This window comes from Natrix helvetica (genome assembly GCF_964273705.1).
Source record: "Natrix helvetica genome assembly, chromosome: 5".
NCBI classification, from domain to species: Eukaryota; Metazoa; Chordata; class Lepidosauria; order Squamata; family Natricidae; genus Natrix; species Natrix helvetica.
Window position 1 is genome coordinate 81,777,569 of NC_138551.1, and position 11,411 is coordinate 81,788,979.

The 11,411-nt window shown below is 35.5% G+C and overlaps 1 protein-coding gene across 6 annotated transcripts in view; it reads right to left on the reverse strand.

Moving 5' to 3' along the window:
- Nucleotides 1-11,411, reverse strand: part of PCDH15 (protocadherin related 15) — a gene marked incomplete at its 3' end in the record, with an annotated part of 825,229 nt that overhangs the window by 80,697 nt on the left and 733,121 nt on the right. For all 6 annotated transcript variants that reach the window (XM_081954012.1, XM_081954014.1, XM_081954013.1 and 3 more), the window contains one exon: nt 2,117-2,244. In XM_081954012.1, the coding sequence (XP_081810138.1) occupies nt 2,117-2,244 (128 nt within the window). The remainder of the gene's footprint in view (nt 1-2,116; nt 2,245-11,411) is intronic.

Sequence of the window (11,411 nt, forward strand, 5' to 3'; positions counted from 1 at the left end):
ACTCAGTCCTTGGGCGAATAGACTGAATTTAACCCATGCTTGGACTCTCCAAGCAGCGCATAGGAGAACATATACCACACTGAAAATGCACCTTATAATCATACTACTATTTATCCAACAAATAAAATGTCTTTATAGTCATAAATAAAGGGCCACCATCAGTGAGCTATTGGACAGCACTACTTGGTCTGTTGTGTGGATGCTTGGGTGGTTTAGGGGCGGGGAATTTTTTTGGTGGGTGGGGGTGTATTTGTTATGTGTGTTGTCCTGGTCTCTGGGTGTTATGTGAATTTTGTTGTATGTATATAATTTGTATATACATACAATGAGAATAAAGTAAAATAAGTAAGATATATAATATGATAAAATTGTCCTATGGAAAGGTACAAAGTATGAAAAATATTTATTTTTCAGGCAATATCCAATGCTCTGTATATAGCTTAGTTCTACATTCAGAAGTGATTCTGTTTTCAGTACACAAAATAATTCATTATATTTGTTAGATTGGGTAATGGATAGGCACACACAGGCTTAACGGTAGCAACAGCTCTTTATTAAGTACAACAAGTGAGAACAATCCAGCGAAGGTTGAATCTGACAGCAGCCTTTTTATAGGGAGCTGTCAGACCCTTCAACCAATAGGATTAAACTTCTGTTCCCACCGGAACAGAGGACCTTGGTGGAAACCACTGTAGTTAGAGCAAGTATCTAACAATATTTTTTAAAATTTAGCTTATTATCTACCTCATTTTGTATTTTATGTACAATAATGGATCTAGAAAAGTGTATAAACTTTTTTAAAATAGAAAAGTAGTTCCAAACCCATAATTTATAAGGAATTCTGTCTTCATTGACCTTTTTTTGGTGGTGGGGGAAATCCAATGGAACAACAACAGCAGGTGTTTCTTCCATATTTTATTTCATGCAGTTCTTAATTATGTTAATTCAGAGATTTTGTAGCTAGGGTAAGAGCTAGATTGAGCTAGCTTCTCATCAATCACCTTTTCCAACCTTTCAACTGGTAGCAACATTAAGTAGCATCTTCTGGGTAAGATACAGGAGTTCAGATTTTGAATGGGTAAGCAAGAATAATTATACCTTAAAGGGCAGTCATCACATATTAGAAACAATTTATTATATCAATAAGTACAAGTTAAAAAATACTGGATCTGACTAGAAGTATTAACAGCATACTTTGGGATTAAAAAGAAAGCAGTAATTAAAAAGCCCTTTATTTATCAAAACTCAAAGAACAGAAGCTGCCTCTATATTTAAGTGAGAATAAAACATACAAAGAACAGTTGCAGGAATTGGGTATGTCAAGTCTAGTGAAAAGAAGAAGTAAGGGAAACATGATAACAGTGTTCTGATAACTGACAGGCTGCCACAAAGAATAGGGTGTCAAACTATTTTCCAAAGCACCTGAAGGAAAGACAAGAAACAATGGATGGAAACTAATCAAGGAGAGAAGTAACCTAATACTAGGGAGAAATTTTCTAATGGTGAGAACAATTACCAGTAGAATGGCTTGCTTCAGAAGTAGTGGGTGCCCCGTCATTGGAGGCTTTCAAGAAGGGATTTGCTTGAAATAGTATAGGTTCTCCTGCTCATGCAGATGGTTGGACTAGATGACCTCTAAGGTCCCTTCCAACTTTGTTATTCTACGAATAATTATACTTTAAAGAGTGGGCAGCATGTAGTAGAAATAATTTATTATATCAATACATACAATAAGTTAAAAATATTGGATCTGACTGGAAGTATTAATAGGATACAGTGGGATAAAAAACAGTAATTAAAAAATCCCTTCATTTGTCAAAACTCAAAGAATTATTATGCTTCTGTATTTAAGGGAGTGAAGTAATTTTGAGCTCTGTCACAGCTCTCATTTTCAAATCCTTTCAACTCTTCTTCTGCAGTTTTGGAAATTTCTGTTAAATAGTTTTCAATAAGCAAAGCTTCCACTCTCAGATAGCTGAAAATCTGTATGCATACCAAGTGATCTTTCTGCATGCAGATAAGACTCTAGGGTACGTGTTTGAATGGATAGTAGGCTTTATAAGTGTACCTTCTAAAAATATTGAAAGCAAAATGGGATGTTCAGCATAATTCCTACCTTCACTTTGATCACGGAAGAAAACATTCTAGCGTCTTCAGAGACACCTCCTATATAATTTTTTTTTGTGAAGATAGGAGCATGATCGTTTTCATCCTGAACCTCAATGAATATCTTTGCAGTATTGCCTAAAAGTAAAAACAAGGGGTTAGCAAAATTAAAATACACTGAATGCCTTAAGTCATAAGCATGTCTCTTCTACATTCTGTTAGAAAAGCTGTAAAGAAAATTGCTGCATGTTTACGTTTTTAGGAACCATCAATAATTAGTTCACACTTTTGTTCTAAAGTTCCTGAAGAAACTAAGTTTACATTTTGCTGCATATTTACATTTTTAGGAACCATAAATTATTAGTTTATGCTTTTGTTCTAAAGTTTCAGAAGAAACGAAGTTTATATTTTTCTGTCTCTGTGGAAATTAAACAGAATTGCTTTCTCCAAAAAAAAAAAAAAGAGTTTGAAAACTCTGCAATGAAGGACGAAGTCAAACTTGACTGTCCTTGATAATATAGAAATATTGAATATGGATATGTCAAGTGTTTTATTTTTCCTTAAGACTTAAAATGTTTCTCTGTTTTCAGTTATTTTTCTTTTTCATTCTTCAGGTAATTCGAAATACAGGTCCCAGAAAATAGTTAATAGCATTAAATTCTTGATCCTAAAGGCTTAAAGAGATGCTATTTTTTAGCATCTTTCAGGGTTGCTTTTCACCATTATTAATAGATATTCTGTGCAAGATTTGTCATCCACTTTGCTTGTCACCTCCAATTCTATTACATTATCCTGAAATATTGGTTATATATGTTTTGAATGGCATACAAGTAAGGTATAAGTAATATATTGTCAAGAATCACTGCCTTATAGATAAAGACGGTCACAGGAAAAAGGAACGCCTTATGGATCATGCAGTTTGACTGACTGTCCACAGAGTCATAGCATAGTCATGCTATATGAACAACTGAAAATGTGTGAGTCAGCAAGAGTTATTTTAATAGTAGCAACATAGAAAAAGAGCTTAGAGTATTGGATGCCAAAACAAGACATAGAGTTAGTCTCTCCCCCCCGCTCCCCTTGCTGGTGCCATCATTCTGAATACTTAATTCCTACAACACCCTCTCACTTCTCATCTTTTCTCATCTTCTCATCTTTCCTACATCTTCTCCTATCGATTTCTTATAATTTATCAATTGTTGTTTGTAACTTATAAATAATGATTGCAACTATGATTTATGACCTATTACTTGCTGTTTATATTACATTGTAAGCCTATGCACCGGAGACAAATTCTTTATGTGTCCAATCACACTTAGCCAATAAATAATTATATCTATCTGTCTATCTATCCATCCATCCATCCATCCATCCATCCATCCATCCATCCATCCATCCATCCATCCAACCAACATTTTAGCTATAAATTTCTGCACACCTATAGCTTAGTTCTGAAATGGCAGAATTCATAAAATGTTAGTATTGACAAATTAATGGAAGCAGAAAGGTTAAGTTAAATGTTCTCTGGAAAATATAAATTTTCACAAGTTTATATGCACTATGAATTAAGATTTCTTTAATACTTAAATAATACTTCAAGTTCAAGGAATTTTTCAGGGAATTGAATGCTTTCGTAGGCATGTTTCCAAAATAACCACTGTGAGTACCAACATTGTTTGACTAAGCTATTTAGAGAAAGTTGACAGAATAATTTAATCAATATTTCTGAAGACATTATTCCTTGAAGATGTTTTGCTTCTCATCCAAGAAGCTTCTTCAATTGTGACTGATATTCTGACTCAGAACTGAAAAAGCTTCTTGGATGAGAAGCGAAACCTCTTCAAGGAAAAACAAAGTCCAGTTGCCTTTTGAAAAAGCACCTTGAGACTATTAAATGGCACTTACTATTCTACTCTTTTGAATCATTGAATCCATGACTGGAATCCTTTCCCCTTTCTTCTGCCTCAATCTAATTCTTGAAATATTACTTTATGTTTTCTTGAAATATTAGAGTTCTATTGTCAAAGAGGTTATGACAAAGCCAAATGAAAATAATTAATATTTTCAGTGTTACCATAAACTGTCATAAAACTAGATTTTCACAATTCAGTAACATGCGCGATGAGCTTTTGTGTATACTGATGTGCCATATAAAATGATTGCTTCAATGTAATTTTCCCTGTTATCAGACTTGTCATCAGTCTTGCTTGACATCAATATAGTTATAAGCAAACACAATGGGGTATTATTTCCACAGCTGCTACAAACAAAGGAATAAGTGATATATTGCTGTTACTTGGCAACTATATTGTGAAGAGCAGTTCAAGAATTTTGAATATTGGATCTTATAAACCACAGTAATGAAAATTCTGATTTCTGATATCAAACACTTAAAATATTTCTTTCTCTTGGATATGGATTATATGGATACATTCAAATATCTATCAAATTAAACTTCACTGACATTTAATTAACAATCTTCATTTTGCCTCATCTGGCATATATTTTACTGGGTTTTTTTTCCATATCCATGTTATTCCATATTTAATTCTGCCTTCTAACAACGTTCTAAAGAGTAACTGACTATAATAAAACATCTGCATGCCAATATAGTAATATATATTTGCTGTCCAATGCATGGTAAAATCCAACATCTTGTTCTTTTGGGTACGTAGGGAAAAATGAATTTTGCAAGAGAGAATATTAATATTATTAATATAGTAATAAAAGCATCATGCAGAACCCCAAAAACATATATTAAAATACTGATTCTAAAAGAAAACAAAGGAGCAATATACAAATATAGCAGCAAGACGAATACAAAATCTTAATCAGATGATTAATTATACAAAAAATGGTTATTTAACAAAGCTTTGATGTTTTAAATATCTGACTTTGGTTTTAGTATAAGGTTGTCAATTTATGATAGCTACAAATCATGGGGGAAAATCAATATTCTGATCAAAACTGCACATTTCCTATATTACGCTTTCAGCTCTCAAAATTTTGATTAGCATCTAGAGATGCCTTTGTGTGAATGGAAGACCTGTTCATCAGAAACTATTTTTGACATAATGAAAAATGAAAAAACACCAAGTCCCAATCCAATGAACATCTGCTTGCAAAAACATATTTCATTAGATTTTATTGGTGCTTTTGTCTCTGTATGCCACAGCATGCTTGTTCTTCATTCCACAAAGGAACTAAAAAAAAAAAAAACAACTACCAGACTTGTACTGCTCACAGGGAGATACTTAAAGTACTTAGAGATTCATAGAATCATAGGAGTGGAAGAGACCTTGGAGGTTTTCAACTCCAGGTCAAAGAAGGGAGGGTTCTGAAGCACCAGAGCTTAGGACACTGCTGTCAAGTTAGGCAGTCATACAGATAGGAAATAGCTAAAATACAAGAGTCAGTCCAACAAAGAGTGCCAACTAAGATAACAGAATGACAGAGTTGGAAGGGACCTTGCAGGTCTTCTACTCCAAAACCCTGCTAAGGCAGGAAACCCTATTCCACTGCAGTCAAATGGTTAAAAACTTCTAGTGTGGACCAGTCACAACTTCCGGAGACAAGTTTTCCACTGATTAATTGTTCTAATTGTCAGGAAATTTCTCCTTAGTTCTTGGTTGCTTCTCTCCTTGATTAGTTTCCATTCATTGCTTCCTGTCCTGCCTTCAGGTATTCTGGAGAATAGGTTGATCTCTTATTTTTTTAAAAAATATATATATTTTATTTTATTCAGAAAAAAGTTAAAATACAAAATAGAAATAACACCTAGTCTTATATACCACTTTGCAGTGCTTTACAGCCAGTGGTGGGATTCAGCCAGTTCACACCTATTCGGGAGAACTGGTTGTTAATTTTCTAAGCAGTTCGGAGAACCGGTTGTTGGAGGAAATCTCATTTCCCCCCCCCCCCCACTTTACAGGGCTAATCCTGAAAGGAAGGCAGGAAGGGAACATTCTGGTGTTGTTTCTGTTATGTATTATAGTTTTCCCTCTGGTCCGTTCCACCAGAGGGCACTGCGCTCATTGCTGATTGGTTCCCGGTTGACAGCCGGCATATATAAAGGCTGTCAAAGCAGGGCTCAACTGTTGCCTGTTAGCTGAAGCACACGAAGTGTGAATTGCCGCGTTTGACAACCTGTTACCATTAAAGCTGTTAGCTGCTTGAAGTCCTGGCTCGCCTCCTATCTGTCCACCCGAGTTCTCCCTAGCTAGAACAGTTTCTAGCCTAATCTTTATTGCCCTGCTTACAGAAACTGCCTCTCTGGTTAACCCTTATTTAGATTGTAACAGCTAAGGCGAAGCACCCATCGATGTGAGTGACGTTGAGTTGGCCATACCCACCCAGTCACGTGACCCAGCCCAGCTGGTCATTAAGGCAGAGAACCGGTTGTTAAATTATTTGAATCCCAACACTGTTTACAGCCTTCTCTAAGTGATTTACAGAGTCAGTATATTGCTCCCATAAATATGATGTCATAGATATTACTGAACATGGGATGATACAGATGTGCGGTCACAATTCTGGAAGGCTACAATTTATATATATTTAAAATAGGTTTAATGAAAAGGGAGGGGTACTTCACTGCAGAGGAGGAAAAAATGTAAATCTATAATTCTTTTTTTTTTCTTTTGATTTTTTCTTTTTTTTTTTATTAAGAGTTTTGTACAAACAAATTTTCCCCCTTTTCACCCCCCCCTCCACACAATATAAATCTCATACAAATGCTATACCCCCCCAACCCCCCCCGCAAAAATTCACATTCAAATATTATACCAAACACTTTACCCCCTCCCCTCCCCCCATCTTAAAATAGATTACTCATAACCCCTCTCCTCCCAACAAACACTATATAAATTTCTCTTAAATTAATAATAACACATTGACCATTTTCTAAGCTAATTTAACATCTATAACTCTTAATATAAATTTCTCCTAGCCTAACAATGTTTCATTAGTCCCATCTTCTAATTTATTCATACATATATATTGCCCCACCCTCCACCCTAACCCTCCCCCACCTCCCACACAAACCCACCCCCCTGACTTCCGCTGTATACCACTCTAACAATTCCAAACATCCCATATACTATTTACTCTGATCATCTATCGGTCTAAACATTCTTACCTAAAGGCTAGATAATAACTCCTAGTCTGGTATTTATTCTGTATATAATCAATCCATTTTGCCCATTCCTGTGTGTAATCCTCCTGTTTCTGAGCTTTTAAGAAAGCTGAAATTTTTGCCATTTCAGCGAACCCCGCCACCTTCTGAATCCATTGATCAATTGTCGGCAAAAAATCTTTTTTCCAATGTTGCGCAATCAACAACCTAGCTGCTGTAACCATATACAAGGCCAATTTTGTTTCCCCTTTGGTAAAATCCTTAACTATACCCAATAAAAACATTTGTGGAGTGAATTGTATTCTTTTCTTAAATACATTCTGCATAACCCACCATATTTTTATCCAAAAAGCTTTAACCTTGTTACAAGTCCACCATACATGAAAAAAGGTAGCATCTAGACACCCGCATCTCCAACATTTTGGTTGAACATTTGGGTACATGCATGATAATTTTTTAGGATCTAAATACCATCTGTAAAACATTTTATAGAAATTCTCCCTTAAATTCTGTGACTGTGTAAATTTAACATTCTGAACCCATATTTTTTCCCACGTTTCCAACATAACCACTTCACCAAAATTCTGAGCCCATTTAATCATACAATCCTTAACCAATTCACTTTCTGAGTCTCTTTCTAACAGTACATTATATATTCTTTTAACTTCTTTTGGACCAGTCTCTTTTATCTGCTTAATCAGTTCCACTTCTTTATCCATAAAGCCGACCCTGCGATCTTCTTCCCATCTCTTCTGAAGCTGTATGTAATGTAACCAATTTAAAGTAATTCCTTCTTCCAACAGCTGTTCCAAAGTTTTTAACTTCCATTCGCCCCCATCAGCAATAAGCACATCTTTATATAAACAACCCCCGAGTGACTTAATATTCATAATCCCCATGGTGTCTGCAAGATCCAACCAAAGCGGTATTTTATAATCCCAATTGGGCCGGTGCTTCTTCCATATTCTCATCAAGGCACTACGGAGAACATGGTTGTTGAACACTTTATCCACCCTGTCTTCATAAAAAAGATATGCATGCCATCCCAGAACAAGATCATGGCCTTCTATATTGAGCAATTCCATTTTTGTTTTCCCGAACCAGTCTGCTACATGCGTTAATACCGCAGCTTCATAATACAATCGAAGGTTTGGGAGTCTGAGGCCGCCTCTTTCACGTGTATCTTGCATAATCTTCATCTTTACTCTCGGTTTTTTCTCCTTCCAAACAAATTTATTTAATGTTGTTTGCCAATTTAACAAGGTTTTATCTGACTTAAGCACCGGAATCATCTGGAATAGAAAGATAAATCTAGGTAGAATGTTCATTTTAATTGCTGAGATCCTTCCAAGCAAAGACAATTGTAACTTTTTCCACGCTTCAAGATCTTTCTGTATCTTTTGCCACAACACTTCATAGTTATTTGAGAAAAGTTTTGTGTTTGATTCTGAAATTTGTATTCCTAAATATTTAACTTTAGAAACTATTTCAAAACCTGCTAAACTTACAAGTCTCTTTCTTTGAGTCTCTGTCATGTTTTTAACCATCATTTTCGTTTTGTTTTGATTTAGTCTAAACCCAGACACCATGCCAAATTCTATTATGATATTTTTCATCTGGATTATTGATTTCAAAGGATGTGAAAGGGTAACAACCAGATCATCGGCGAATGCTCTAGTTCTGTATTCCTTTTGCCTGATAGCTATGCCATCTAAGGATTTTGAGTCCCGAATTGCGTTCAACAAGACTTCCAAAGTTAAAATAAATAGCAATGGGGATAATGGGCAACCTTGTCTTGTGCCTTTTTGTATCTCGAAAGTTGTTGACAAATTTCCATTAATAATAAGTTGTGCATTTTGTTGCTGATAAATTGCTCCAATCGCCTGCCGCAATCGTGGTCCCATATCCATCTTTTCCAAAGTCTTGGTTAGAAAGTTCCAATTCACTCGATCGAAGGCCTTCTCTGCATCCAAGAAAACCAGCACTGCAGAGATCTGCTTATTCTTATCAAGATAGTCAATTAAATCTATGAGTTGCCTTACATTCTCCTTCATATGTCTGCCTTCAATAAATCCTGCTTGATCATGATGAATAATCTCTTGAATAACCGGCATCAATCTGTTGGCTAGTACCTTAGCAAATATTTTATAATCTGTGTTCAGAAGAGATATCGGCCTGTAATCCTCTGGTTTCTTAGGGCCCTCTTTATCTTTAGGTATCAATGAGATAAAAGCCGCTTTCCATGAGGGAGGTATTTTACCTCCTTGTTGTATATTACAAAATAGTTGTGTAAGATATTCAATCATTTCCAGTTGTAAAGTTTTATAATACATTGCAGTCAAACCATCAGTCCCTGGAGCCTTAGCTAATTTAAGTTGATTTATAACTAAAGTGATCTCATCAGCGGTTATAAGACGTTCCAAATTTGCCTTTTGAAGCACAGAAATTTTTGCAACCCTTTTTCCTTCCAAAAAATCATCTATTAACTTGTTCTGTATATTATCCTGTACATATAGCTTAGTATAATAGTCCACAAATGATTTTTTAATCAACTCTTGTTGATATACCATCTTCCCTCGAAACTCAATTTTATCAATAATTCTGTCATTCATATTCCTTCTCAAAGTATATGCTAACCATCTACCAGGTTTATTAGCGTTGGCAAAGGTGTTATGTTTAGCAAATTGCAAATTGGTTGCTGTTTGTTCTGCTATAAGCATCTGAAATTGATCTTTCAACAGCTTTAGCGCCATCTGGAGCGCCTGGTCATTTGGGTTTATTATAAGCAGCTGTTCTTTGCGTTTTATTTCATCTTCCAATTCCATTCTCCTTTTCTGTCTAATTTGTTTGTGTTTAAAGTTCATATGTATCAGGACCCCACGCATATAAGCTTTACTTGCATCCCAAACTATTTCAATGGGAGTGCCCTTATTCATATTAAAACTGAAAAATTCCTTCATGTGTTTTTTAAGTTCATCAACATTTTTTTCATATCTAAATAAATTTTCATTTACTCTCCAAGACCTTCTTGGCCTCATCCCTAATTCAATTTGTAACCACACCGGACTATGATCGCTAAGTGTCCTGGCGAAAATCTTGGATTTCTTGGCTTTAGGAAGTAGATCCGGTGTTAACAAAAAGAAATCAATCCTTGAAAAGGATTTATGTCTATCTGAATAGAAAGAAAAATCCATCTCATTTAGATGTTGCGTCCTCCAAACATCTTTTAATTTCAAATCGTCTTGTAAATCAAAAAAAGCCTTTGGTAATTTGGTAGTGAATTTCGTCTTTGTACTCTTGTCTATCTTTGGAGAAATCACTCCATTCCAATCTCCCATTATTAGAATACTTTTAAAGTTCCAGTCTAAAATTTTTAAATGGAGCATCTTATAAAAACTTTCTTGGCATTGGTTAGGAGCATATATTCCTAGCACCAAAATGGAACCGAAGTCTGTATCAAATTGAATTGCTATATATCTACCAGCGTCATCTGCCTCTATAACTTTAGTTGAAAATCTTTTATTTATATATATCACCACACCATTTTTCTTTACCAAATCAGAGGCAGCATAAAATGTTCCCAGTTTTGAATTCACTAAGTACTTCTGGTCTTGCAACCTAATATGAGTCTCTTGAAGGCAAACAACATCATTATTAAATTGCTTCAAATAATAAAATATTTTTTTCCTTTTTTGTGGGGAGTTCATTCCATTCACGTTCCAAGATAATAGCTTAAGCATCTTTAGATCTGGTCTGGAGCGCTGAAAGCATTTGCTGAAGATCTCTCTCCACAAGACCAATCTTCGGCCCTGCTCCTCCCATGGCTCCGGTTTGCTTCTTAGCTTCTTTCTTAGCACATTGTGTTTGAGGGTCGACGCGCTTGTGAGATTCTAACATTTGTCTAGTCGTGGATCTGGTAATACGTTGTTCGACAGGTTTAAATATCGGCATTTCAGTGAGAGACTTAGAAGGTCCTTCTTCCAAGAAGGAACACAACAGAGATCCAGAGGGGTCGACTCCACCTACAGCACCCTGCCCCTCCTTCTCTTTTTGTGTCTGCATTCTTTGCTCTTCTGTCTCTTTCTCAAACATCCTCTGCTCTAAGACATCCAAATCTACTGGTGTTGGTGTAGATGTACGTGGGGGGGTTGCATTTTTCTTGAGTATTCCA